At 50.9% G+C, this 27810-nt stretch overlaps 11 protein-coding genes across 11 annotated transcripts; 7 read left to right on the top strand and 4 right to left on the bottom strand.

Moving 5' to 3' along the window:
- Positions 1-69: 69 nt before the first annotated feature.
- Positions 70-1646, bottom strand: BO83DRAFT_383176 (putative PHD finger domain protein). The gene has a single exon (XM_025532410.1). The coding sequence runs from the start codon at positions 1444-1446 to the stop codon at positions 190-192; it is 1257 nt and encodes a 418-aa protein (XP_025382589.1). The 5' UTR covers positions 1447-1646; the 3' UTR covers positions 70-189.
- Positions 1647-2440: 794 nt separating this feature from the next.
- BO83DRAFT_372112 (nicotinate phosphoribosyltransferase) lies at positions 2441-4531 on the top strand. The gene is made up of 5 exons (XM_025529965.1): positions 2441-2670; positions 2734-2817; positions 2876-3495; positions 3548-3986; positions 4070-4531. Exons 1-5 carry the CDS (start codon positions 2559-2561, stop codon positions 4285-4287), a joined length of 1473 nt encoding a protein of 490 aa, XP_025382590.1. The 5' UTR covers positions 2441-2558; the 3' UTR covers positions 4288-4531.
- Positions 4532-4701: 170 nt separating this feature from the next.
- On the bottom strand, positions 4702-7410 carry BO83DRAFT_441864 (transcription factor domain-containing protein). Its single transcript, XM_025536364.1, has 2 exons — positions 6728-7410; positions 4702-6675 (listed from the first exon to the last, which is right to left on the bottom strand). Exons 1-2 carry the CDS (start codon positions 7304-7306, stop codon positions 4783-4785), a joined length of 2472 nt encoding a protein of 823 aa, XP_025382591.1. The 5' UTR covers positions 7307-7410; the 3' UTR covers positions 4702-4782.
- Positions 7411-8096: 686 nt separating this feature from the next.
- BO83DRAFT_383179 (putative TOM core complex subunit Tom6) lies at positions 8097-8788 on the bottom strand. Its single transcript, XM_025532411.1, has 3 exons — positions 8587-8788; positions 8461-8510; positions 8097-8380 (listed from the first exon to the last, which is right to left on the bottom strand). Exons 1-3 carry the CDS (start codon positions 8704-8706, stop codon positions 8374-8376), a joined length of 177 nt encoding a protein of 58 aa, XP_025382592.1. The 5' UTR covers positions 8707-8788; the 3' UTR covers positions 8097-8373.
- Positions 8789-8906: 118 nt separating this feature from the next.
- BO83DRAFT_441866 (beta-catenin-like protein 1) lies at positions 8907-11307 on the top strand (the record flags this gene model as incomplete). Its single annotated transcript, XM_025536365.1, has 10 exons — positions 8907-9099; positions 9147-9201; positions 9260-9501; positions 9557-9663; positions 9718-9952; positions 10000-10093; positions 10144-10658; positions 10709-10993; positions 11047-11164; positions 11225-11307. The coding sequence occupies exons 1-10, from the start codon at positions 9073-9075 to the stop codon at positions 11305-11307; spliced, it is 1761 nt and encodes a 586-aa protein (XP_025382593.1). The 5' UTR covers positions 8907-9072.
- Positions 11308-11575: 268 nt separating this feature from the next.
- Positions 11576-15635, top strand: BO83DRAFT_372120 (DNA-directed RNA polymerase II core subunit RPB2; the record flags this gene model as incomplete). Its single annotated transcript, XM_025529966.1, has 2 exons — positions 11576-15410; positions 15473-15635. The coding sequence occupies exons 1-2, from the start codon at positions 11803-11805 to the stop codon at positions 15633-15635; spliced, it is 3771 nt and encodes a 1256-aa protein (XP_025382594.1). The 5' UTR covers positions 11576-11802.
- On the top strand, positions 15569-16154 carry BO83DRAFT_184647 (uncharacterized protein). Its single transcript, XM_025526500.1, has one exon. It carries the CDS (start codon positions 15712-15714, stop codon positions 16087-16089), a length of 378 nt encoding a protein of 125 aa, XP_025382595.1. The 5' UTR covers positions 15569-15711; the 3' UTR covers positions 16090-16154.
- A 1175-nt stretch (positions 16155-17329) lies between these two features.
- Positions 17330-18174, top strand: esdC (GTP-binding protein EsdC; the record flags this gene model as incomplete). Its single annotated transcript, XM_025528007.1, has 2 exons — positions 17330-17521; positions 17578-18174. 2 exons carry the CDS (start codon positions 17330-17332, stop codon positions 18172-18174), a joined length of 789 nt encoding a protein of 262 aa, XP_025382596.1.
- A 733-nt stretch (positions 18175-18907) lies between these two features.
- BO83DRAFT_393850 (uncharacterized protein) lies at positions 18908-20034 on the top strand (the record flags this gene model as incomplete). Its single annotated transcript, XM_025532994.1, has 3 exons — positions 18908-19037; positions 19092-19393; positions 19459-20034. The coding sequence occupies 3 exons, from the start codon at positions 18908-18910 to the stop codon at positions 20032-20034; spliced, it is 1008 nt and encodes a 335-aa protein (XP_025382597.1).
- A 2221-nt stretch (positions 20035-22255) lies between these two features.
- Positions 22256-22417, top strand: BO83DRAFT_301418 (uncharacterized protein; the record flags this gene model as incomplete). Its single annotated transcript, XM_025527130.1, has 1 exon — positions 22256-22417. A coding segment is annotated over one exon (162 nt), but the record flags the coding sequence as incomplete, so codon positions are not given.
- Positions 22418-24045: 1628 nt separating this feature from the next.
- On the bottom strand, positions 24046-27732 carry BO83DRAFT_372130 (putative nuclear pore complex subunit Nup85; the record flags this gene model as incomplete). The annotated part of the gene is made up of 3 exons (XM_025529967.1): positions 24046-24709; positions 24770-25271; positions 25321-27732. The coding sequence occupies 3 exons, from the start codon at positions 27730-27732 to the stop codon at positions 24240-24242; spliced, it is 3384 nt and encodes a 1127-aa protein (XP_025382599.1). The 3' UTR covers positions 24046-24239.
- Between the last annotated feature and the right edge of the window lie 78 nt (positions 27733-27810).

Raw genomic sequence — 27810 nt, forward strand, 5'->3', positions numbered from 1 at the left:
CTTTTACTTGCTTGCCCCTGGTGAACTACTAGTTACTAGTGATATAAGACTGACTAAGAAATCGAATGCATCCTGGATTGATTCGAACTGCAAAGATAAAACGCCGTCATAACATCCTATATAGTCATTATAATAATACACCTGACACAGAGACAAAAGAGAAAGGGGGGTATAACTATATGAACCAAACTAAGCCTGCAACTTCGCCGAACACTGCGGACAGAACCACTTCCCAACAGGTTCTCTCGTCAAACCCACACACTTCCAATGGAACCACTCAAACTCGCAGTTGTCGTTATCGCACGCAACCATATCTCCATGGCTGACGCTGCGACACGTACAATACACCTTGGTATCTTCGTTGCCTTCGTCTTCTTCCTCGTCTTCCATGTCTTCGTCTCTTCTACCCTCGTCGGCGTTCTCGGAATCCGAGATATCGGCACTGCTGAGCATGGAGTCGTCCTCGTCTTCGTCGCCTCCGGCAGCGGATGGTGATTGTTTTGTGCCGCTGACTTTGAGACGGCCGCTTGCGCTGGAGGATCGTTTCGTGTGCTTTCCGTTGAGTCCGGAGGCTTTGATCTTCTTGATTTGTTGGTGCGGGGCCACTTTCTTGGTTACGGCTTTCTTAGTGGAGGCTGTTGAGCGCGGTCCTGCGCTGCCGGCTCGGCTTGAAGCCGGGGTTCCGGCTTTGGGTGTACCGGGACCGAGAGAGGATTGTCGGAGGTTGGACGAGGCCGCGGGGAGTGTTCCGAGTGAAGCGTTGAGGCGCCGGCGCTTGTTTTCCACTGCGCCGGCGGAAGATTCTCGTTGTTGTCGTTGGAAGTGGATCGTTCCTGAGGGTGTTGCTGGGGCGGAGCTTCGCGCGGCAGTCGGGGAGTTCAGAGCGAGTGCGGCAGCGTTTCGGCCCAGGGAGTTGAGTTTCTGGGTGGCGCCTAATATGACATTGGCGTTCGCGGAGGTGCCATTGAGAGGGGAGGGAAAGGAGGAGTTTTCGACGGTGGAATCGGGGAAGAAGATCTTGGGAGGGTCGCGGTATTGGTCTTTGTTGTTGAAGAGGGAGGGAATAGGAGGGTCGTTCGAGAGCATGCCGTTACTTTGTAGCTTGTGGATGGCGATGTCCAGTTTCCTGATATGTCGGTCCAGCAGAACACATGCTTTCTCGCTCAGTTGAATCTTCTCATCTTGCAGCTGTTGCGACTTGTCGAGGTTCTGTATTATGGCTTTGCCGTATTGCTCTTCTTTCGGGTTGGGCGTCAAGCTGCCGTTTAAGCGGATGAATTTCTGGAGACTGGTGTCGCGGGAGTTGATGGTCGTGCGGCATTCTTGGATGATCTTGTCCTTGGCCTGGATTTCTTCCATCAGATGGTTGATTTCAGCTGGAAGGTTCGCCACATCGTGAACGAAAAGTTCCAAAACGGCCGCGGGGTCGTCCTGAGCCTGCGACATCTTGCGCGTTCACTGATCGTTGTTCCCGATATGAATCGGGCCTTGATATGATGCCGCTATCGGGGGGCCTTCGGGCTGCGACCGGATGCGCGTTGAACAAGGTGTAAAATGCGACGCAGCCCGCTGCAGGCTATTCGGTAACTCGGCGCGATGTCGTAACGGATGGAATCGATGATGAGTATGTACAGGCTGAGATGGTGGCGCTGAGAAGCATTGATCGGGGATATCGACGGGACGCCGAAGGGAGGGAGCGACAGGATTGCCGGATCTAGAATGTTCCGGACCCGGAGTCTCAGCCACAGTCATCACAGTCAAGCCACAGATTGGCGATCCTAACTGTCAGACCCAAAGATGTGGTGACTCTTGGCTGTCAAAGCTTTTATAGTAGCTCACTAAGATGTGGAATTGCTTGAATCTCATTTACATATTCAAAGTACCTGGCGGGTCCTTCATCTCCTTTCATGTTCATCAAATCAAGCCATTCTCCAGCCACAGTCTATGCAAACGGGCGGGGTATTGCTGCCTTACAACTCTGGCAGCAACTACGCTGTACAATTTGTCCAGTGCTTCTGGCGGGAATCATATCTCTCATAGCTATGATAGCTCTTCGTATACACATGTAGATTCTGTAACTGACTAAATTATATCCTGATATCCATACCCTGTAGACTTGGCATCATGCATGTGGGATGCAGTCAGTCTAGACCCAGACGGAGGGGTTCCCCGAGGGGTTCCTGCGAGGATGAGGAAATGCGCATACCCAACGCCACCCATGACATCCTATCTTTTAGTACTTCTTGCATTTAACTCCAAAATTCCCTGTTAAAGTAAACCCTATCATATTCAGAGAACACAATATAGAGAAAAGATGTGGGCCGGCGATTTGCTGATGACGAAAGCCAGTGTGCAAACAGTGCAAACGGCGTCAGGCAGTGGGTGATTCCCCCGCGCAGAGACGCAATGGGAGATTTCTCTTTTGAGTACTTTCCTCCGAATTCGTCTGCCTGCTTGTTCCTTATCTCGCGCCTTTAGTCCTTGTCTTCCGGTCCCTCGCTTGGAATTTCTTCCTGCGCTCTATCCTCTACTCGCGGTGTGGTCCAATCTACCTCGTCATGGCCCAAAATAATACCCCTCCGCTCCCGGAGGGTATTTTCTCGTTGCTTGATACGGATCTGTACAAATTGACGATGCAATGCGCCGTCCTCAAGTACTTTCCAGATGTTTGTAAGACGCCGATATAGCTCTCAAAAGCTCTGTGGGCCAGGCTAACCTTTCTCTTGAATGTAGATGTCACATATGGTTTCACAAATCGCACCCCGGATATGAAGTTAACGCGGGGTGCCTACAAATGGCTTCTGGCACAGATGGATGGTATGTAAATCGACTGTGTGTTGGATATCTGGGTTAGTCTGACAATTATCTTCATCAGCGATTGCAAACATCCGAGTCACGAATGAGGAGATCGAGTTCCTAAAGAAATGGTGCCCGTACTTCAACTACGCTTACCTGGACTACCTGACCAACCTCAAGCTCAAGCCGTCAGAACAGATCGAGATTCACTTCACGCCGGAGCAAGATACTGGCAGCGACGATGATCTCGGCAACGTCAACTACGTCATCAAGGGTCTGTGGGTGGAAACGATCTTGTATGAGATCCCGCTGCTGGCTCTAACAAGTCAGGCCTACTTCATGTTCACCGATAAGGACTGGGACTACAGCTGTCAGGAGGACAAGGCATTCCGGAAAGGATGCGCGTTGCTGGAGAATGGTTGCATATTTTCCGAGTTCGGCTCTCGAAGACGCCGCGACTACCACACCCACGATCTGGTCATGCAGGGATTGATGCAGGCTGCGGAGGAAGGAAAGAAGCAAGGATGGAAGGGAGTGTTTACTGGCACGAGTAACGTCCACTTTGCCATGAAGTACGGCGTGGCACCTGTGGGCACTGTGGCCCATGAATGGTACATGACCATCGCTGCCATCACGGATGACTACGAGAACGCGAACGAGATGGCCCTGCGCTACTGGCTTGGTTGCTTTGGTGAAGGAGTAAGTCCACAGACCTAGGATCGTCCAGGTCCTAGTAACTAACGCATAACAGGTTCTGGGCGTTGCACTGACCGACACATTCGGCACGCCCGCTTTCCTCGACGCTTTCCGCAAACCCATTCCTGCTTTCACCAGTGCAGGTGTCGGCGCAGTCTCCACCACCGCCTCCGGACCTGGCACCACGACAGAGTCCACAGTACAGAGCGAGGCTACTACCAAACCCCCAATCGCAGCTCCTTTGGTCAACGACGCGCAAGGCGAACACGCCAACAAGACCTACGCCCAGGTCTACACCGGTGTCCGCCAGGATTCTGGAGATCCCACATACTTTGTGAAGATGGTGCGGGACTTCTACGACAGAGAGGGCGTCAAGGACCCGAAGACCATTGTCTTTTCCGATTCATTAGACATCGAGCACTGCCTTGAATACAAGGTGATCGCCGAAGAAGCCGGTTTCAAGCCTGTCTTCGGTGTCGGAACTTTCTTCACTAGTACGTTTTACCCATATACCCGTACTATATAGGGACCTACCCCAATGTCCCCACGAAATTAAGAACTAACAAAATTTTCACAGACGACTTCACGAACAAATCCGACGGCCAAAAATCCAAGCCGCTCAACATCGTCATCAAGATCGCCACCGCTAACGGCCGCCCAGCCGTCAAGCTAAGCGACAACATGGGCAAGAACACAGGTGACAAGGAGACCGTACAAAGTGTCAAGAAGAAGCTTGGCTACATTGAGCACCAATGGGAAGAGGGCGATGAAAGCAACCGCTGGGCTCGCAAGTAGTGCGAGTCATCGACCAAACAAACATATTCATTGATCTCATAACTATAGTCAGCTAAGACGCAAGTCATCTAGATTCAATTCCCAACGATTTACAGATCGCATATATGGTGGCTAATGTACAGGGCGAGCGACGAGTCTTTATTTATTTACTTCAAGTCATGTTAAGCATTGTTTTATAGTTAGTTACTATGAGTACTACTGGTACTATCTAGACTATATGAGAAGAGAATTAGAGAAATGTTTCAATGGTATCCACCTAGTAGTAGTAGTAGTAGTACTAGTACTAATAGTGTACCATTCCTCATCTATAAGTTTCAATACTATGACTTACTACTAGTAACTGAGACGGAACTGCCTGAGGGCAAGCAAGATTTATTTACAGGGCGCGTCTATCCGTACGCACGCACCACTTCCGCGACTAAGTAAACTACTTATATATATATTTACACTGAACTCCATGATACCCCAATACACCCACACCCAGATAATAGAAACCTAAAACATCTCCTCATCAGACGGAACAAACCCCAAATCCCTATCCAAATCCCCCGTAATATCCCCAGTCACATGACTCATAGACCTCTGCCCGGGCGTACTCACAACATTATGGGTCGGCGCAAACGGCGAGAACAAATCATTGTTATTGGTTAATGCGTCCTCCGGACCAGGTCCAGTCCATCTGAGGAGCTCACTGGCCCAATCTATGTCGAGGTCTGGGGAGGCGTCGGGGTTGGAAGTAGAGTGTGGGTTGAGGTTGGTGGGTGGTTGGGTTTGGGGCGGGAAGTCGGCGGCGAAGGAGTCGAGGTCGAGGTCGAAGTCGAAGGGGAATTGGTCGGAGGGTTGGTCGAAGGTGAAATTGGGTTGGGAGTGAGTGTTTCGGGGGGAGATGGTGGGGTTGTTGTCGTTGTTGTCGTTGAGGAATGTGGATATGGGGTCGTCGTCGAAGTCGTTGGGTGGGGTGGGTTCGGCTTGTTTGGGGAGGGAGTTGGTGGGATTGTTTTTGTTGTTGGCAGTAGGGTTGCTGTTGTTGAAGATGGGAGGTGGGTTGATTGTGCTGCTGTGGCGTTTGGGTGGTGTGCGCTGCTGTTGTAGTTGTTGCTTGGTTGGACTGGCTGAATGATGAGGTCCGGGTAGTTTGTGGTTGTTGGTTGGGTCGGGGTCGTCTCGGGGAGGCGTCCAGTGGCTAGAGGTTCGGTCTTCTGCTGATGCTATGGTGTGTGGGTTTGAGATGGTGCTATGCTTTCGTGCTTGTTCTGGTGACTGGCCTTGAGATATAGAACCGGAGTTGTTGGTGTATTGCATGATTCGGAGGAAGGTGCTTGCGCTGTCCGACTGTAGCTTAACTGCCGCTTCGATGTTCGCGACCTCCATGTCTGCTGCAGGGTAAATGTCTCTAAGGCCTTGCAGCACTTGGATGCAGCGCTGAAAGTTGTAGATGCTGGATTCTCGGGTGGCGGGATTGCCAGATGAGGAGTTTGCCAGATGGGCCACAGCGGCTGGGATGATGACGGTCACACCGGATTGGGGGAGAAATCGCGTGAGGTTGAGCTGATTGAGACCTTGGATGATATGTGTGATACCGACTGCAGCGTCATGCATCTTTGTTTGCGCAGTTTGAATTAACTCCCTGCGTGCTTTGGACTGATCCTTGTTTGGCGTGAAGGCCCAAGGACGATGCAGCGCGCTTGTGGTCGCATGATACAGCATTCGTACCATGGCACCGTGGAGGAGAAGGACGTCTTCTCCATCGTGGAAATTTGTCCTTGATGCAGGAATGAATTGTGCGTCTTTGGGTAGTGCACTCAACCATGATTCCAACCGCTGACTGCATCGTGCCAACTCCGATTCTGATGCCTGTCGAGGGATGAGGCTGATGGTCGTTCGTGTTGTTACGCCAAACTGACACTGTGATGGGGTATACTGAGCGAACAAAACCCGTCCGATGCACTGGCATAGTTTGGCCTTTTCGATGAACATAGTCGCCAAGCGCTTTTGGTGAGTAACATCTTCCAGCTGACGACAGCGAAACATCTCAATCACGCGAGGGTGGAACGGCTCGAAGTCAAAGTCTTCCAGCTTCAACATGGGGACATTGCTTGTCCCTTCGTTCACCTGGGTTGGGCGTCTTAGCCCCATCGCAATGAGACGATCTCGCGAGTACAAGCTCCACCAAATTCGGGTCCTCAGCCTTTTTATCCTCGGGTCCATATCGGTCGATGATGAAGGGTCTCTATTTAATCCGATCGAATGTGCATGTATATTGCAGACACCAATCCAGTCCCAGATATCTCTTTGCGGATTATTTTGATGGTCAGACCAATAAGTCATAAGTAGTAGAGTCTGCAGTATGACTATACGATCATCTTCGCAGTCAAGTGAATAGAGGAGCTATATTGACTGGTTAGCTAAAGACACGGATGAACTATCAAGCGAGACATACCCTTAATCGCGTAAAGAAAACATTACGGGCAATTTTCCGAGTGGCATACCCAGCAGCCTGCAAATGATGCAGATCGATGAAGGCCGTCGCCACGAACATGACTGCTTGAAACAGCAGGAGACTAATATTACCATTGGGGTCATTTTCCGCGACGCATCTGAGGAATTCCTGTAGATTCAAGACCGGCATGAAGCTATGCACCCATTTAATATAGCATCGCAGTAGCTCATTCCGCAGGCCGCTCTCTGGGATCGACAAAGCCTCCCGAAATCGCAAGAATTCAAGGTCTTCCGGCGGTATGCGAGACGGGAGAGGTTTTAAGAAGCGCGGTTCATCGTCAAGAAGAGCAATAAGAGGGTCGAAATCAGGGTCAATGAGATCCCGCACAGTCGAGACCATATTTTCTAGAGGCAGCGAAGACCGTACCCCCCGATCTCCCATAGCCCGCCAGCTCCGAGAAGGTCTGGAGTCTTGCAACCAAGGCGCATGAGCATTGTGGCTCAGGCTGTTACTTCTCTTCGCCACGGGTCTATCATCACCCAAGTCCGCACTTGACGGCTTGCGCTTGGCGGTCAACATGCTAGTAAAAAAGCAAAGCCAACGGCATTTGCAGCTGTGCAGGAGATCACATTCAGCATGAGAGGGTCGGAAGTTAGCAGTTGCCTATCGTTGCCGTGTCTGCCGTCCGGGGTTGGTTGGTAATAGACAGCCATGGACTATCTTTCCCCCAGCACTAAAGAAGGCGGTGTTCGGGACCCGGCCGGATGTGGGGGCTTTTGCGGGCTTCCCCGCCAATTTGATATGAGAGATGTAGCCGCTTAAATAAGCGCTGTTATAGGAGAGAGTTTATTCGCTGATACGCTGGATTGTTGGGTACTTTCGAGTGGAGCGATGTTGAGTGGGAGATATTCACTGTCCAGAACTTTTGTCTAGTGCGGCGGCGCTCACAATGCGATCTTGATGCCTCAGGCCTCAGGCATCTGGCGTCTCACTGGTGTCGTTCCCTCCAGAGTTCAGACCAAGTACATTCAACAGGGCGACTATAAGTCTTGTTGGCATTACCATTTCATAGCATTGCATTCTGCAGAAAAGAGGAGCCCACCTCACCGGTGAATGATTGCGCTGAATATAATTGATATATCTGGCTTAAGACTACATTTTTGTTCGACTCTTATCACGAGCAAGTCCGTCATTCAAAAGCCATAACTCCACATTGGAACCACCGCTACTGACTGTTCAATCGACACTCATGGCCCGATTCACAGATGTGACCATCCACAAAGGCCCTGAGTTAAACCTGACTAGCAATGAGATATGAAGAGATAAGACAACTACAGAGCAAAAGCCCTATTAAAGCATATGCAATTATGCGGAGGAGAGACCGGGAAATGTTCCGGAGATCATATCTATTCCAACGCCACATAATGTTGATCCTTCACGGACCCGGATGACAAGCCTAGCCACATAACGTTGAAGCCCATATATGCCCATGAAGCACACAGTATAATACACGTATTCATTAGAATCGAATTCAGAGGAAGAAGTAGGAAATTTTGTCCGCGTTTCGTGATCGACATCGACAACCCTTCCAGACAGCCGATAATTTCAGATCATAGGGACATGCGGACGAACGTGCGAAGATCCGTTTACATACTTCTTCCGTCAGTAATTTATTTTCGATTGCCGAGATTTATTGCAGCGATTGCGATGGATGGGATCGAGTCTCGACTTACGGAGGAAGGAGGAGCTCGCTGAGGCTGCTGTAAAGGAAAGCGACGCCGGCCTGTACACATATTCGTATTAGATCATCCTTGACATTGTACAGCCTGTACAGATCTCGCCAGAATTGTAGAACTTACGCCGAAGACCAGAACGCTTCTCACAATGGTAGCATTCTCGGGGTGGGTGACTTCGTCATAGGCAGTGCTGAAGAAGCTCTTCTGCTGACGGCCAGAGACGACACGCTGTCTGGGAACCATTTTGAAAATGTATTAAAGATGTAGGATAGGTGATGTCTTGAGATGAAAAGGTGTATTGACAGCGAGAATGACGATGGTCGATGGCAGGGTGAGGCCGGGAATGATGAGAACTCCGAGAAATCTTTCGGTCCTTGGCGGCTGCACTTTTAGCTTATCGCGGTTCCCGTATCTTCTTCGGACCTGCTGCGCGACCAGTTGATCGAAAAGAAGCCCGCAAGAAGGGATCTATAACAATCAATTCATAGGCGATACTTCCTTTTGCAGAGTCGCTTTTCCCTGCTCTATTGGCCCTTATACAAATCCGTGTTGGTGGTTGGGTTTGAAGTGCTTTTCCGCTCTGCCTCTCCAGCTGCGCAAGCCGCAACCATGACGAGCATCGATGAGCTCTTCAAGGTAAGTTATCTATAAAGTGACTTGTTATAATAGCGCTGACAATCTAGAAACCCTCCTCGGCAGCAAGTGCCAAGCGCAAACTAGATTCCGCGAAAGACCCGAGTGCGTTCATCTCCTTCACGTTCAACTTGACTTGACGTCGGCTGACTTGCGACCAAAGACGAGCTCTACAAAGCTGCTAAACTAGATGTGGATGTCGATGTGAAATCAAAAGGAAAGGCGCCCATGGTAGAGGATGGAGGCGAGGAGGATGACGGCTACGCGGGTCCTGAACTACCTCCCGATTTCGACGCCGAGGATATCCCAGATGACGAAGAAGGACGCTTCTTCGGCGGCGGTATGGAGCGCCAAACGGCAGAGGCTATGCAATATATCGATCAACACGAGGAAGCAGATGTTGCGGTAAGGAAATCTTATTCGCTGTGCTCCATGGGCTCGTTTGCTGAAGTGGCTATAGCCGGAGAAGTTCGACGTTACCTGGTTGCGACGCTTCGCCCTCAACTTCGAAAAGAAGATCTCGAAGAACGCCGAACTGCGCGGAAAGTTTGAAAATGATCCTCAAAAGTACGTGCTGGCAAGGCATATCCTGGTATTGAACCATTATGCTGATATACCTAGATTTATGGCCTCGGAAGCAGATCTCGATACTGAAATCAAGAGCCTCTCCATCCTCTCCGAGAATTCAAATCTATACAGCGAATTTGCGAAGCTGGGCTGTGTAGGCTCGCTTATGTCGCTGCTTTCCCACGAGAATGCCGATATTGCAATTGATGTGATCCAGATCATTGGCGAGTTGACGGATGAAGATGTGGAGGCCGAACAAGAACAATGGGACAGTTTGGTGAACGCAATGGTATACATGCTTCCGAGTTTTGTTTGAACGAATGCTTACTGGTCCAGTTGGATGCCGAACTTATCGAGCTCTTGGCGCAAAACCTTTCGCGACTTGACGAAGAGTCCGAGGTCGATAGGGCAGGCGTGTACTACGTACTAAGTGAGTTACCCCGGACAAAGTACACGACGGGTATACTGATTACTTTGAAGACGTCTTGGAGAATATTGCTTCGCAAACAGCTATCGCAGAGAAGATAGGGCAAGACCCAAACCTGTTACCTTGGCTTATCGCTCGTATACAGAAGAAGGAAAGGCCAGTGACGCAAAACCAGCAATATGCAGCAGAAATACTTGCCATCCTACTACAATCAGCCCCCAAGAAGAGGGAGAAGGTCGCCAGCCTGGATGGCGTTGAAATTCTCCTGCAATTGCTTAGTGCATACCGCAAGCGTGATCCCGAAAAGGATTCCGACGAAGAGGAATATGTGGAGAACTTGTTTGGCAGCTTGAACTACCTTGTGAATGAGGATTACGGCAAAGAAAAATTCCTGGAAGCTGAGGGTGTTGAGCTTGCACAAATCATGTTGAAGGAGGGCAAGTTCAGCAAGCAACGGGCTTTACGACTCCTGGACCACGCCCTAGGAGGCATGGCAGGCGCGCCTGCATGTGAACGCTTTGTTGAAGCAGCATGCTTGAGTACAGTATTTGGGATGTTCAAAAAGAAGGTATGTGTCACCGATATCATAGAATATGGGCTAGAGCTAAACCCCTATAGCAAGACAATGAAACGACGGAGCATCTGCTGGGCATTTTCGCTTCGCTGCTGCGCTTACTTCCGGGCGGTTCCGCACCACGGATTCGTACACTAGCCAAGTTTATGGAGAAGGACTATGAGAAGATCGAAAAGCTCATCAAGTTGCGCCGGGATTACGCCCAACGAGTGACACCGGTCGAGCAAGCTATCGAGAAAGAACGAAAGAACTTCACGGAAGAGGAACAAGAGATCATGGCGGCCGAGTGGCTGTCCAGGCGATTCGATGCCGGTCTATTTTCTTTACAGGTTTGCTCTCCGGAATACCCCGTTGCTGCAGTATGAACTAACAGTACCCAAAGCTTATTGATGTCATTTTGGCCTGGTTGGTGGCCGAAGATGACGGGGCAAAAAAGAAGATTGTGTCCCTTCTGGCTGACCGCGACGAAGATTTGTCACTGATTAGACGAACCTTACAGGGTAAGCTCTGGTCCCTACGCCTTCTATACCGTCTGGATCTTGTGCTAATTGAATGAACAGAGCAAATGGAAGGGCTATCTGAGGATGAGCCCGGCGAGAAGGATAGTAAGGAGATGCTGGAGACGCTTCTACAGTTCCTGTAATCATTATGTATAATAACATATCGCGTACCATACTGCGCCGATTTTTGTCATTCATTCCTTTCGTAAATGTCCACAGTAATAGTTAATGATCTGAGTAAAAAGTGAAGTATTACCAGCAACATGAATTGTTACACTTATCACGTGATCTACTAATCAGGACTAGCTCACAGCTTAGCGCCAGAAGGCGGTCGAGGCTAGTGGCGGCTCTTTCCAAGGCAAGATCCATCAGCGCCCGGAGAGAGTCGAAGCACCCCAGCTGCTCCCTTCACCAGCATCACCGGTGGCCTGGGATCTCTCTTTCTTCCATCCATCTGAGGCTTCCGGCTTATTGGCCTCCCCTGTTACTCCTAGGACGATTGCTTCGCTGCATTCTACTTACGCCAGTCGTCCAACAACCTCGAGTGGGATCTTTTCCGCCGAGCGCGTCGCGCCCTTTGCGCTCATTGTCCTATCGACTGCGGTTTTTCATTGCGTTTACGACCCATATCCGCCAAGATGGCCGACTACGAAGATGCTTACGAGGATGAGTACTACGACGATATGGACGAGGGCATCACCTCGGAGGATTGCTGGACGGTCATTTCGTCCTTCTTCGACACCAAAGGTCTAGTGTCACAACAGCTGGACTCTTTCGATGAATTTATCTCCTCGACAATGCAGGAGCTGGTGGAGGAACAAGGCCAAGTAACACTCGACCAAACTCTCCCTCCCTCCGAAGATGAAGTCGATCCCGTGGTTGTCCGCCGATACGAGCTGAAGTTTGGAACCGTCATGCTCTCTCGACCGTCCGTGACTGAGGGTGATGGTGCGACCACTATCATGTTGCCCCAGGAGGCTCGCCTGCGTAATCTTACATACGCTAGTCCCCTTTATCTCGGTGTTACGAAGAAGATCATGGAAGGTCGTGAACGTCTGGTCGCGGACCGAGATGAGGATGATATGGGTGAATCGAATGAGGATAGAAAAGCTCACGGGACTTACCTGCAGTGGGAGCAGAAGGAGCTGCCTGCTGACCAGGCGAAGGAGGAGACCGTTTTCATTGGAAAGATGCCAATTATGCTCAAGTCCAAGTACTGTATCCTCAAGGATTTGAGCGAGCAAGCTCTTTACAACTGGAACGAGTGCCCTTACGACTCTGGTGGTTATTTCATCATCAACGGAAGTGAAAAGGTATTGATCGCCCAAGAGCGCAGTGCTGGAAACACGGTTCAAGTTTTCAAGAAGGCACCGCCTAGTCCCACGCCCTATGTCGCGGAGATTCGGAGTGCTGTCGAGAAGGGATCACGACTTCTTTCTCAGTTGTCCCTGAAGCTGTTTGCCAAGGGTGACAGTGCCAAGGGTGGATTTGGTCCTACAATTCGGTCGACCTTGCCTTACGTGAAGACGGACATTCCCATCGTCGTTGTTTTCAGAGCCCTCGGTGTGGTTTCTGATGAAGATATTCTGAACCACATTTGCTACGACCGGAATGACACACCGATGTTGGAGATGCTGAAGCCTTGTATTGAGGAAGGTTTCGTTATCCAGGACCGTGAGGTGGCGCTGGATTTCATTGCCAAGCGTGGTTCTTCTCAGTCTAGTATGAACCACGAGCGTCGTGTCAGATACGCACGCGAAATCATGCAAAAGGAGTTCCTTCCCCACATTTCTCAGAGCGAAGGTAGTGAGACCCGGAAAGCCTTCTTCTTGGGTTACATGGTGCACAGACTTCTGCAGTGTGCCTTGGGCCGTCGTGATGTCGATGATCGTGATCACTTCGGTAAGAAGCGTCTCGACTTGGCTGGTCCTCTTCTTGCAAACCTCTTCCGAGTTCTGTTCACTCGTGTCACCCGTGACCTTCAGCGGTACGTGCAAAGATGCGTGGAGACGAACAGGGAGATCTACTTGAACATTGGTATCAAGGCCAGCACCTTGACAGGAGGTCTGAAGTACGCTCTTGCTACGGGTAACTGGGGAGAGCAGAAGAAGGCAGCCAGCGCCAAGGCTGGTGTATCTCAAGTGCTCAGTCGTTATACCTACGCCTCTACGTTGTCCCACCTTCGTCGTACCAATACACCAATTGGTCGAGACGGTAAGATCGCCAAACCTCGTCAGCTCCACAACACCCATTGGGGTCTGGTTTGTCCAGCTGAAACCCCTGAAGGTCAGGCTTGTGGTCTGGTCAAGAACTTGGCGCTCATGTGCTACATCACTGTTGGTACGCCTAGTGAGCCCATTATTGATTTCATGATTCAACGCAACATGGAAGTCCTCGAAGAATTCGAGCCGCAGGTGACGCCAAATGCGACCAAGGTGTTTGTCAACGGTGTTTGGGTGGGTATTCATAGAGATCCTGCGCATCTGGTGAACACCATGCTCTCTCTCCGTCGCCGGAACATGATCTCTCACGAGGTCAGTTTAATTCGTGATATTCGTGAGCGAGAGTTCAAGATCTTTACCGATGCTGGACGCGTGTGTCGGCCACTGTACGTCGTCGACAATGATCCCAAGAGCGAGAACTGTGGTTCACTGGTGCTCAACAAGGAGCACATCCGCAAACTGGAGCAAGACAAGGACTTGCCCCCCGATCTGGATCCAGAAGACCGCAGGGAGCGCTACTTTGGTTGGGATGGTTTGGTGAAGTCTGGTGTCGTTGAGTACGTCGACGCCGAGGAGGAGGAGACAATCATGATCGTAATGACACCAGAGGACCTGGAGATCTCGAAGCAACTTCAGGCCGGTTATGCCCTTCCCGAGGAAGAGCTGCACGATCCCAACAAGCGTGTGCGTTCTATTCTGAGTCAAAAGGCACACACCTGGACACACTGCGAGATTCACCCCAGTATGATCCTGGGTGTTTGCGCCAGTATCATTCCTTTCCCCGACCACAACCAATCTCCTCGTAACACCTACCAGTCTGCCATGGGTAAACAAGCTATGGGTGTGTTCCTGACGAACTTTGACCAGCGCATGGAAACAATGGCCAACATTCTGTATTACCCGCAGAAGCCTTTGGCGACAACACGGTCTATGGAATTCTTGCGGTTCCGTGAACTGCCTGCCGGCCAGAACGCCATTGTTGCCATCGCCTGTTATTCCGGTTACAACCAGGAAGATTCGGTTATTATGAACCAGAGCAGCATTGACCGTGGTCTTTTCCGCAGTCTGTTCTACCGTACATACACGGACAGCGAGAAGATGGTCGGACTGACAGTTGTCGAACGCTTTGAGAAGCCTATGAGATCGGATACGATCGGTATGAGAAAGGGTACCTACGACAAGCTCGATGAAGACGGTATCATTGCTCCTGGTGTCCGTGTATCCGGTGAGGATATCATCATTGGTAAGACGGCGCCCTTGGCACCTGAAGCAGAGGAGCTCGGTCAACGTACCAAGGCCCACACCAAGTTGGATGTGTCGACTCCTCTCAGAAGTACGGAGAACGGTATTGTGGACCAGGTCCTGGTGTCTACGAGCAACGATGACCTGAAGTTCGTGAAGGTGCGCATGAGGACGACCAAGATTCCCCAGATTGGAGACAAGTTCGCCTCTCGTCACGGACAAAAGGGTACCATCGGTATCACTTACCGTCAAGAAGACATGCCTTTCACTCGCGAGGGTGTGTGCCCCGACTTGATCATCAACCCTCACGCTATTCCCTCACGTATGACAATCGCGCACTTGATCGAGTGTCAGCTCAGTAAAGTGTCGTCGCTACGTGGGTTCGAGGGTGACGCGACGCCTTTCACCGACGTTACGGTCGACTCGATCTCCCGTCTCCTGCGGGAGCACGGATACCAGTCCCGTGGCTTTGAGGTGATGTACAACGGACACACTGGACGCAAGCTGGTTGCGCAGGTCTTCTTGGGACCGACATACTACCAGCGTCTGCGCCACATGGTCGACGATAAGATCCACGCCCGTGCGCGTGGACCGACTCAGATCTTGACGCGACAGCCGGTGGAAGGTCGTGCTCGAGACGGTGGTCTCCGATTCGGAGAGATGGAACGCGATTGTATGATTGCGCACGGAGCCAGTGCATTCCTGAAGGAACGGTTGTTCGACGTGTCCGATCCCTTCCGGGTGCACATCTGCGACGACTGTGGCTTGATGACCCCTGTTGCGTAAGTGGAGAGACATCCTTGAATTTACCTGACGATATTAGCTAACGATGATGGAACGACAGAAAACTGAAGAAGGGACTCTTCGAGTGTCGACTGTGTAACAACAAGCACCGAATCTCCCAGGTGCATATCCCGTATGCAGCCAAGCTTCTGTTCCAAGAGCTGGCCTCGATGAACATTGCCGCTCGCATGTTTACCAACCGGTCTGGCGTGTCCGTGCGGTGAGGGGGAGGAAAGATGACTATCCGTGTACATCAGATTCTTCTCTTCTGTGGTATCTCTTCCGTCTTCTGGTGTTTCTATGCCTTTTATTTCTCTCTCCCTCTCCGTTTCCTTTCCCCCTTGTTTTTTTTTTCCTAATAATTCTCCACCCCCCAAAACGTGTGATATCAACCGAAGACCAGACCGATTCGGCATTTTCCGGCGTACAGAGGACCAGAGGTTTATGATTTTGATTCGAGCTTCTATATATTGTTATTTATTTTTTTTTTCTTTCCTCCCTTCTTTCCCTTTTTCTTTTGCTGGCCATGGTTGGAGGAATGGCTGGTGTAAGCAACGATGTACTTGGATGATGATGATTTGTCCCTACGGAATCGAATCGAAATTGGATCTAGAGAAGCAGACGAAGAAGAGGGGTAAAAGATGTCATGGCAATTCTGCACGTAAGAGCCGGCCATGACAGGGTCCTAATTGGGGCAGATGCTGCATGGTGTGTATTTGTAGTGGAGAGTCAGTGTGTAGAGTGGTTGTTCTTGCTTCTCTCAGTGGTGGGATAGCGTCCAACCCCCTCCTCAATCCCGTGCACGAACTTTAAAATTCCTCGGTGCTGCAGAATGGAGATGTCGGTGACAGGCCGTCTCCCTTCTTGTGTGAGTGCGATTGGCTAGCGAGGTTTCTATTGATAGGTGGGATGGCTCGGGAGAATGTGCTCGTGGAGGGCGGCAAGGGAAGAAAAGCATGGCGATGGAGGTGGAGGGGAGATGGAGGGACGATGGATGGGCGAGTAGTGAGAATGGTTGGTTGTCTGCTGCAGGCCCGGCTGCCCTTGAAGCCAATGAAACCAACGAATTACCCGCCGGCTGGGATGGCGAGAGGACGAAGCGGGGATTTGACTGGCGAAGAGCTGCTCTCGCTCTTCCCAGAATAGAAGATGGCGGGTGACAATCCCATCACACGCATTACACTAACTGAGTAGTTGACTCTCTACCGGGCTCTCTCGTCTGCTCGTTTCCCTCTCCCCCCGGCGCTCTCTTAAAAGGCTGCTGTAGCCGCCAGGGCGTTCTCTGCCCTTTCTTCTCTTTCTTTCTTCAGCAAGCTTGCTTGTCTGACTGCCCGTGGTTTAGAAGTATCCCCCCCTGTGCACTGGCTGCACTGGTTTTTTTGTTTGTTTGTCTATTCGTCGCTTGTTATACTACATCTTAATTATTCCCCTTACCTCTTTTACTATCAATATATCAAAAAATCCCCCCACCAATTCCCCCTCAATACACGAGCTGTGCTCTGTGTAATGCTTGATTGCTTTTATTGCATCTTGTTCGGATACTTCTAAACCATTCAACCTCGTGACGGTTCATTTCGTTGTCGCCGGTCGACTTCTCGTGTTCCTGTCATATCAGCTCAGACGACTTGCTGGCCTTGTCCTTTATTCTTTGCAACAACATCATCTATCTAATATTTCTGGTTGCGTGTCAAGGACTGGATCCTATCAAGCAAAGCCTCGTTGTTATACATTTGCACAGCCAACCAACCAACCCCAACACAAGGCTAGACGTGAATCGACTCTGGTAGTCCCTTCCATCTCGGCCTTTTTATAACGACGACTCACTTCCCGCCATTGACACGATTATTTTAAACCATTACGCCTTCATTCTGCTGCATATAATCTAATTCTTAGTATAACCTGGTCAATCTCTCTCAACATGTCTGCTGTTCAGCTCAAGTTCTCGCTGCGCACCTCCTCCAATGTCAAGACCGTCCATCTGGTCGGCTCCTGGGACAACTACTCCCGTCAGATCCCCCTTTCCCGGGATGATGTCAAGCCAGGCGCATGGACTGGCAAGTTCCGCTTCCAGACCTCCATGCTGAAGCTGGGTGGCCGCTACTGGTACTACGTATGTGACACTCCCGTTGACTCGAATGGCCCATAAGCTAACTAACCTTACCGCAGTACATCATGGATGGTTACCATGTGTCCCATGATCCCGCTGTTGAGTACACCGTTGAGCCCACCACCGGCCGCAAGCTGAACATCCTCGATGTTCCCGGTGGCAAGAAGTCTTCCCAGCCCGCTCCCAAGCACCACCGGGCCTCCACAGACTTCGTCAAGGGTCGTGCTCCTTCTCCGTCCAAGATCCACCACCCCAAGCCGTCCAAGCCCTATGCTTCCCGTCAAATCCGGGAGACGGACTTTGCTCCCACCATGGAAGACCTCACCACGCGGTTTGCCGACTCCCGTCTGTCGGACGAGTACTCGCTCTCCAACAGCCCGCCCAGCTCGGTTGGTTCATCCCTGTCGTCTCGCTCATCCGGCAGCACTTCCCCATCTTCCCTGTCGTCCATGAGTGACCCACCCACCCCGATCTGCCACTGCGAGCGCTACGGCATTACTCGCAAGGGTGACCGGGTCAAGCTCGACTGTGGCGGCAGCCGATGCGGCTATGTTACCGAGTCGTCTGAGGCTAGCTGCTCCGAGTCCGACAGTGATGAGGAGTACCGCCGTGCCCGCAGCGGTGTCCGTCGTCAAGGCATCGTGGTGCGCAGGTAAATCATAACAACTTGTTGGTGCTTTTACCCTGCTTTGATCAATTTTGAACCCCCCTCATGGGAGTCGCTTCCCGCGTCGAAAGACCGAACACGCCGTGCATTGGATGTCCCTCCTCTTTGCCTCAGAGGATAGTTCACTCCTTTGGCAGTAACCTGCCGCGCCAATTGAAGTCGCTTAAGCATACATGCTACGAAAGCAATAGAAAAAAGAAACCAAAAAAAAAAAGGAACCGGCCATCTGGATCATGGCAATCTGCCATGAGGGAGCCAGATGCGCTACGCGGAGGAGATGGGATAGTTGAAGATATGGGAAGGAATATGTGAAAAGAGACAAGGACCACTCTATACAAGGCACTGATGGTATAGCCAGGTGGATGGAAGATGAAATGAAATGAGCGACGTCGAGGTCATGTTAGCTACGTTGTTCACATAGGAAACGAATGATGAGTGATGACTTGCCTATCCCTAGCCTGTAGCCGATGCAAAACCACTAAGCTCTTTCCTATATTAGCTATACACTAGTATTAAAGTGAGATGCTCGGCAATAATAGCCGGGAGAGAAATTCACCTCGTGGATGAACTCCGTCGGAAAGTCCAAGCTTTCCCCCGCAATCGGATATCCCGAGCACCGAGACCTACTTTAAAATCTGGGGCAGCCCTCTAGCTACATCTCTTCTCTGATACAACAAGTAAACCATTCCAATCTAAATCAACAAACAATAAATAACGCCACCATGCCCCCGCCTCCGCTCACCGTGCAATACAAAGAAGCCAACGGTAGTAAAATCACCACCGACATCTACCTCCCACCGACACCTACCACAACTACCAGTGAAAATGACACACCAAAGAACTATCCCGTTTGTACGTCTAATCCCTCCACTACAATATATATCAAGTTACTAAAGAATTTCACAGTAATCAACATCCACGGCGGTGTCTTCATGCTCGGTCACTCGCGCATGGTCTCCATGCCTCAAGTCGACGACTGCCTCGCCCGGAACTGGATCGTCGTGGTACCCAACCATCGCCTCTGTCCGCAGGTAAATATGCTCGAGGGGCCCATCACTGATATCCGGGACCTGTTGGCGTGGATCTACGACGGGCAGTTAGATGCGTTCCTTGCTGGTGCAGGTGCAGATGCAGCGCTGTATCGGGTCGATATGGATCGGGTTATGGCGTTTGGGACGTCGTCGGGAGGTACATTAGCATTGTCATTGGTAAGTTTTTTTCCTTCCCTCACCCTACTATACGCACATCCAGAGATGCTAATAATCTATATCAGGGCTACTCCGTCCCCCGTCCCGTAGCCGCAATCCTCGACTTCTACGGCGCCGTGCACTTTACCCACCCTTTCTGGACCCAACCTCTCCCAGACGTCCAACGCACCCTGCCCCCACTCGACCCTGCATTCTTGCAGAAGATCTATGATGAATATCCCGTCCCTACGGACAGTTCTATCTCGCTGGAGGGCCAGACAGAGCTTGCTGGCGGTAGCAAGGCCAAGGGCCCGGATTTCTCCCGCCCCCGGGATGCCTTCGCTCTGACGCAGGTGGCTAATGGGACGGTCTTGCAGGCTTGTTATCCTGATAGGGATGTGAGGGAGATCGATCCGGTGGTGCATGTGGGCAAGGGGTTTCCGCCGACGTTTATTGTGCATGGGGATTGTGATACGAAGGTTAGTATTGAGGTTAGTCGGGAGCTGTGGAGGGTGTTAAGGGAGAATGGGGTCGAGTGTGGGATGGTGGAGGTGCCGGGGGAGGATCATACGTTTGCGATGGGAATGCAGGTTGGAGGGAGGACGTGGGAGTTGCAGAGGCAGGGGTTTGAGTTTTTGGAGAGGGTTATTTCACGCAGTTAGTGGTTGGGGTTGATGGGTTTGTTATGATAATTTATAGGGGTGGGTTCATATAGATTCTCGATAAGAGTAAGAATCGAGACCAGCAGTTCTTTTTCAGTTAAGTCTTTTAGCCGATTTGGTATTTGGACAAGTTCGGGGATTGTCCGAGTTTGTTGCAGAGCTTACTCCGTAGATAGTAGTTGGATTTCTACCAATGCACGGTACTTTCTTATCAGCTAGGCTGCAACGTATGCATTTATGTGATGACCGGTGTCCGCGGGATCCAGACACTCTAGGCTGATGCCAATCTTAGGCAAGCATTTTAAATCCTTTCGCTACTCGCTAGTATGGTTCTTCAGCTGGTTTCAGGATATAGATAGCAGTAAGAGCAGTCTAGTCATCTTTTAGTCTAAGTCTAATTCTATACACGTGGTCGTCGGCCTTGAGTAAATTGATGTGGATAGTCATATCAAGTTTTCATGAGCTTACAGTAAAAGCTTGAGTGTAGACGTGGATAAATTCCATCACTTCATTTGTCATGATCTTCTAACAGCTGCCTTTTCATTGGAAGTATTCCGAAATTTCCGACATTCCGAACATGACAAACCTTGGATCCATCGAAGAAGAAGTAGAAGTTTGATCACTTTCTTGACTGGGAAGTCGAAGGGGAATTAATTGACTGGATGGTTGCCTGACGCGTCTGACTCAGGCCTCCACAAGAGGTGGATCTTTTGGTTAAGCCCTATTTTCCTAATCTGGTCAAGTCACGGGGATTACTATTTTGAGGCAACGAGTCAACCAGTCAACCATCGCAACTGTGCTCGGGCCCCAGCAACGAACAAGATGCCCACTTTTCCCCCCTCCATCGTCCGCGGTTGACTCGCTTCTCCTCCGTCCGGGCGTCTGTCCAGCTCATCCCAGTTTCAGCCCTACGGTGCCAGGGGCCAGTCCATCCTGGCTTTGAGTGGTTCATCCAAACCGGCCACTCCGTCCCCGTTGCTTCTCAGCCTCAGCCTTCCTCCAATCCCCTCTTCCATCTCGGACAACTAACCACGTTCATCCACGCTATGCTGGGCTAATTTCCTGGCTAAGGAATTTCCCTCAAATCACCAACCGGGTTCCCGCTGCAGCCTTACGGCTCCCAAGGTCCTCCCCGGAGAACCGCACCGACACTGAACTCGCTCCAGCGGCCCACGGCACGGAGAAGCAATTTCCAATAGCGAATCCTCTATAGCGGACCCCCAGCTGGATTCGCTTCCCCCTCCTCCCCTTCTCTGCTACATTCTCTACACGAGGTCCAGCTCACCAATAATGTCCACCTGACTGCTCTTCTGCAAGTCTGCATCCTCTGACTCCCATGCCTTTCAGGGGTCCCGGGGAGCCTTTAACGGCGCCTTTCTAGTGGGTAAACGGTGCCCGGCAACCCCTCAGAAAAGCAGGGAAAGCGTCGGAATCAGCTGTCATGGATGGGCGTGGCCTAGTTCTGCACTACTCGGCCTTCAGCCCGACAAGCGTCCCCCACTGATCGACTCCGGTTTGCCCTACGAGTATTGCGAAATCCGAAATAGACCAATCTGCTATGGGTTGACGTTTGCCCGGCAGGATGGGTCCTCCTCATTTCCCTCTTTTTTCCTATTCCCTCTTTTCTTTTTCCCCTCCATTCTCTCCTCTTCCTTGATTGTCTACATTTTTGCTTTCTTGGTGGCCCTTTCCGTCTCGCTCTCGCTCTCGCTCTCTCTCCTTCCTTCTTTCCCCCTTTCCCCTTTCTCCCTCTTTACTCTTCCTGGTCGCTAGTCCTGTTCGTGATGGACCGAGTTCTTCCAGATTGTTCCCGAGCATAGAATTAAGGGTTCCTTTGGGTTTCTTTTATGGATGCCTTGCATCGACCGTCTGCAGTCGCATTCAGCATCAAGGCGCCTTAGAATGACAAGCTCGCCAGTTCTAGATCCTTGGTATTGTCGTCACTTGGAACTTGGTTTCTATCATGGTCCTGGGTCGCCTGAATGGTCGGTGTTTTTATAATTGATTCCATCCGCGATCCACTCCCCACCTCCATCGCACTCACCACTTTACGCCTCGACCCTTCAGTCATTCCTTGACCACCACTCTCAGACCTGTCTCATTACCACGCGGGACGTTTGATCTTTTCAATTTGTGTCTTTTTTCTTTCTTTTCATCTACCACCAATTCCATCTCATCGGTCGACCACTACCACTACCACTACCACGACCACCACCTCATCATGTGTTATCTACTAGTGGAGCGATTTTCGGTGTGCAGATGTCTTTACTTTCAGCACGCGGTAGACCCGTGTGAAGCATACGGCCAGCGTGGCCATGTGGTGCAGGAGAAAACCGTCCTGGTCGGCTACACCTGTTCCCGACATTCATTGAGATGCAACGGAAACAACGCTCGAGACCCAACCCTGCCGGATTCAGGATACTCCAGCATCAAGGGTTAAACCCATCCACTCTGGGATAGCAAGAGGCAGCAGTCGCGGGACGTCTGCCTCAACCGCCGTTCGATTTCATTCCTGTTTGATGCATGCTCAGTTCGATTCGATTTTGGCCTGGCCGGTTCGCCAAAACCTTTTGCTAGATATATGCTTTTGTTATTGTCAACGCTGTAGGGCTGCGCTCTCGTCACCGTTTTTCTTTATAATGCCGTGTGTGCGCGTGTTCAGTCAGCCTATTCTGCATAGCGTTGCGTTGTGTTGCATCGCAGAATCCCCAGTCACGATGAGACGAGAAACGTGCGACGATTGACTGGGTGGAGAGTTTTATCTTGTTAAACTATGGTAATAGAGGAGGATTTGATTGAGAAAAATGGGGGTCGTATCCGGGATACGCCAGTTGGGGGATACCAACATCTATCTATGCATTATCTAGCTGGCCTACCTACATTCGTTATCATTAATCATCTACTTTCTTGCAGTAATATGGCTATGTACTTGAGTATGGAATATGATCTACCAATAGGAAGATTCTCCCGTTAGACGAGGGTTAAAGTTAAGCCATGCTGAATGACTTGTCCATTCGCACTACAGATCCCAGTGGGAATCAAAATTGCGGTGACCAAGCGGATAGCTTAATTTTCACGTAACCTACAAACTCTTCACAGTCTATCTATTCATAGAACCATCCTCAACATGTAAGTAGGAGGCTTAATAGTCCCTACAGGTATCTACCTACTACGACTCATTCACCTGTATCCACAGCGGTAAACAACCAACAACACTTTTCCAAAAACAGCATGATTGCCAAAACCATATATATCTCCCCTACCAGCAATCACCAAGCGTTACGCATACTACGTAGTAATTGGTAACCACCACCACCACTGACATGTAGTCCCATGAATCATAACATAATTCTATACCGATAATAAATGCCCTCGTCTGGACTTGATATTGATTTGATACTGATTCTACTTACGGACTAAGTTAAGTAACTAAAACTTATAAAATAATGTGTTGTTATTCGAATGTACTAGATTAATTTTTCTCTATGGATTGGATAATAGGATTGGATTGGATTGGATTGGATTGGAAAGTAACTATGCAATGCATGTGTGTTATCGATGCAAAGCAGGTAGTAGTAGTTAAGTAATGAAGTGAATGTGAATGTGTGTTTGCATTATACTAGGTGTGCAATGCATGCATGCATGCATATCATCGCACCGTCGGTGAAGGAATAGATAGAAAGAATGTATAAATCTTTTACTAGTAGGATTATTCATGGATGGCTTAGTATATGTCTGATTTATGGGGTTGTAGCTATTGCTTTTTACTTTTCTTGGTTATCATTAGTTATAACTGTTGTGCAGGGTGCTTTACTCTCCTACTGCTTTGTGTGTGCAGTGTAGCTAAGCTGCCTTATACTATTATACTACTACTACTACTCTGAACCAGATCAAGATCGGAAGAGGAAGAGGAAGAGATAAGGAAGGTAAGGGAGAGAACTTAATCTCAAACTCTTAATTGGTCTCTAGAAGAGCAACTGACCAATCAACCAACCAACCAACCAACCAACACTGGAAGAGGAAAAGTGTTATACTCATGCATGCTGCAAGCAGAAGGAACATAGTAGTATAGAATACAATAATACAGCACAACTACTCCATTCCACTCCACTCCACTTCACTCCACTCAACTACATCCGATGTATTAAAATTTGACTTTTGCTTCTTGACTTAATTCCTCTTCATCATCATCAGCAAAAGAAGATCTAAATCGATCCAAGAGCCCCATGGCTCAATCCCTTCGCTAGACCAACACGGAGAATACGGAGGATATCCTCGCCCGTTGCGTCCTCTGGTAGACCGGCACGCCAGTCCCAGCCGCGTTCGTTGGAGGTAGTAGTGGAGTCAGCGTCCGCGCGAGGGACGAGGACGCCGGAGCTGCCGACGGAGCCGGAGCCAGAGCGAGTACGGGCGGATTCGATGATGTCGTTGCCGATGAGGGAGAAGGTGCTTGATGCTGTGAGGGATGAGACGGACTTCTTGAGCATGGCGCGGGGGGAGGGAGGGAGGACAGAGGAGTCGGAGGTGTGGGCGCGCTTGCTGGAGTGGTATTGGATGAGCGTGGAGCGGAAGCATTCTTCGCATTGGGCGTAAACGCGCGGAGTCACGGTCTGGAGGTCCTCGATGGCGGAGAGAATGGTGAATTGTTGGGAGACGGAGAGGAGGGGAGTGGATTCTGCCGAGCGGATGGTTAGAATAGGATTCTTAAGAAGGGTACTAAAGATAGGGATCTTACGGCCAATAAAGGGCAGGGCTTCGCCAAGCAATGTCAACAGTCCATCGACTTGGACGACAGCATCGCGATCCGGATCGTACAGACCACCGTAGATGCTGTCCGCCGCGCTGCCAATGACCGCCACCAAAGCCTGGGCCGCTGCTCGCCGTCTGGCTAGAGGCTTGAACCGAGGTCGCTGTCCTTCCTTAAGGTTGATCGCCTCGTCGCGAATCTCGTAGAAGCGACGCAGAGTCGCATATCCACTGAAATAGTACTGTAGAATAGTAGCAGCCTCTTCATCCGTATGCGCAATCGCCCCCAAGCCGAACTTGGGGTTCTTGATCAAAGCTTCAAGCTGCTCGTCCAGGTCGGAGGATTCAGGGAAGGCGCGGGACTGAACAAGACTGTATGAGATGAGCAGGTCGACGATAGACTTGACCTTGCGTCGGTCGTGTGCACGAGCATAGCATAGAAGGGCAAGCCCATATTCCTGAGAGTTGGCGACGATATTATCACCATAGCGCTGAGCAGATTAGCTGACGTTCATATAGTACCAATAAATGACGACCTACCTCAGCGACCTTCCTTCCGTGTTGATCCAAGTCCATTTCGCAGCACAGCTGCACCACTCTATCCACCTGCTCAACGCTGGTCAGGGGTATCTTTTCGAGCAGGTCGGCAACGCTCGTCTCCAGTTTCTCGCGGTCATCCAAGCGGCTGAGGATCTCGATGGCCATCTCCCATCCCTGTCGCACGCCCGTTTCGCACTCCAAGGTGGTCCTCTCAGACAAGCCAGACGCATACTCGCTAATCACATCGTTTTTGTGAACACGTCGCGTAGGTGCATCACCAGCCTGTCCATAGGAAAGAACCATCAGGTCATTTTTGCTAAGGCCTGGCATAGATTTAGGACCAGCCCCAGCCTCTAGCCAGCCGCCAATAGACGCGAACTCAACCACGGCAGCTGCTACACACAGCGACCAAGTCTGAAGCAATTCTAGCACACCATCCACGTTGCCTTCAAACACGGAAGCAAGTCCGACTTCAAGGCTGCTCATCGAGTTGACGCGGAAACCAGCGTCGGCGGGCTCGGCGCTGGTTGCATGGCTAAAGGCCAGGTCAAGCCGGCGGAGGTAGGCGTTACGTATACTGCTGGGGGAGGCCTTGGGTCTGGACAATCTCGAAAACAAGTCGGCGCTGGAACCCTCTTCATCATCCTCTCCATCCCACCACACGGTCATCGCAATCGTGGCCTCAATCCAATCCTCCGCGTGGTCCATGACTACGCTCGTATCGCCGAGGATAATGCGGTACATGGACCGGAGGTTCTGGTAGATGGCCCACGGGACTTTGCTCTCGGCCATCCGTGCGTTCTGAGCAAAAGAGAACATCGGGGCAGCAGCCGTGGGCTTCAATCCAAAGTTGACTGCTTGGAAGCGGTTCTCCGCGGCTGGAGGCTCGGGAGACGCCTGTTCACTGCCTTCGGCGAACTCCTCCAAATCTGTCACGGCGGCAATCACACGTTTTCTATACGTAGCCCACTCGGGGCCTCTAATATCCCAATCCCCGTGCTGCACGCTGGGGCATGAGTCAAGGACCTGGAGGGCCCTGTTGACGCACCTCTGAATGTTTTGCAGCTGTGCGCCACGATAGCCTGACTGCGGCAATCCATCCTCCAAGGCGGACCGTGCATAGTTAAAATCAGCCGACCGCAAAAGGTCCGCAGCCTCAGAGAGATGGCCTCGCAATACAGCAGCATTAATCAATTCCCAAAAGTTTGGAGAAGCCGTAGGATTGGGATCAATCTCTTTCAATGCTTGCAGCTCATCGGTAAGAGGCATATGGTTCTCATCAAGCCAGTCAAGAAGGAGCTTGGGTATGGGCGTAGGGGTATTCGTCCGAGCGGGGGCCAGTAATAAATTGCGCGCTGGAAATCCCAGGGGGCTTAGAAGGCTAGGCTTGGGTGCCAACTGAGGAGGGTGGTGGAGCCGCAACAGCAGGGATGCCAGGAAGCTTGCTTTCGCAATGTTCGAAGCATTGTCGCCAGGACCGATGCCGGTACCTGGATTCTGTCCAGCGCTATCCTGATTTGCGATTGCCTGCCACGTGTCCACGAGTCTGTCGCAAGAGTCCGACAGAGCAACCTCAAAGTCAGTGTTGTTGTAGTCAGACTTCTTCACTTCATCGTGCATGCGGCAAACTTCATCTTCAGTATGCATGATGAACTCGCTTGGCTCTTCCACGGCAGCCACGCGCGAACGCGAAGCGAAATTGCGCACAATCGAGGGCATCGCGGAGTCCTTCTTAGGCGACAGCTTGCCTTTCCGTATAGGTGACTGGTTTGCCCACTTTTCGTCAAGCTTTGGGCGTTTTGCTTGCGTGGTGGAATTTGAGTAGATCGACTTTCGTTGGCCGAGCGCGGCGGGCGGCGCAGAGATAGAATCGCCAAGCTGGGAGTCCAGGAAGCTGAAACGAGACCCTGTGGCCTTTTCTGTAGTTCCCAAGTCCATAGCGTTGTCGGTCTGTTCAGCTTGCTCCTCCGGCAGATCTTCCTCTTCACCCTCCGCATCTTGGTCGGTGGCATCATCATCCATCCGTGAATCCGCGAAGCCGTTGGAATTTCCAAAGCTAGTCGACTCGGCAAACCGGCTGCCGTTTGTAATACTGAACAGCGATTGCGATTTCGCAAAGGACTTAGTTTGAGTGGTCTTCTTGCCTCGGGGGAGGGCAAAGTCGGTGGAAGCGATAGAGGAGCCGAAGATACTATCGTTGGGGTTGATGTTCCCGGACTTGGTGAAAAGGGAGCCAGAGCTCATTTGGGAGCTGCCGAACATGCTGCTGGAGTGAGGATGGCCTTGCGGAGTGAAGGAATTGGATGCGGAGGGCGGAGCGCCTGCCGGCGTTTCTGACAGATTACTGAATACACTGCGGGAATGGCCGGGGGTGGACGGCGGACTGGACTCAAACGAGTTTTTGAAAGACATGCTGCGACAAGCTATATCAATTGGTAAGGAGCTCGGAGATGAAAAAGGGAAGATGAACGCGAAGAGCGAGGAAGCATA

This window comes from Aspergillus eucalypticola (assembly GCF_003184535.1).
Source record: "Aspergillus eucalypticola CBS 122712 chromosome Unknown BO83scaffold_42, whole genome shotgun sequence".
Lineage (NCBI taxonomy): Eukaryota > Fungi > Ascomycota > Eurotiomycetes > Eurotiales > Aspergillaceae > Aspergillus > Aspergillus eucalypticola.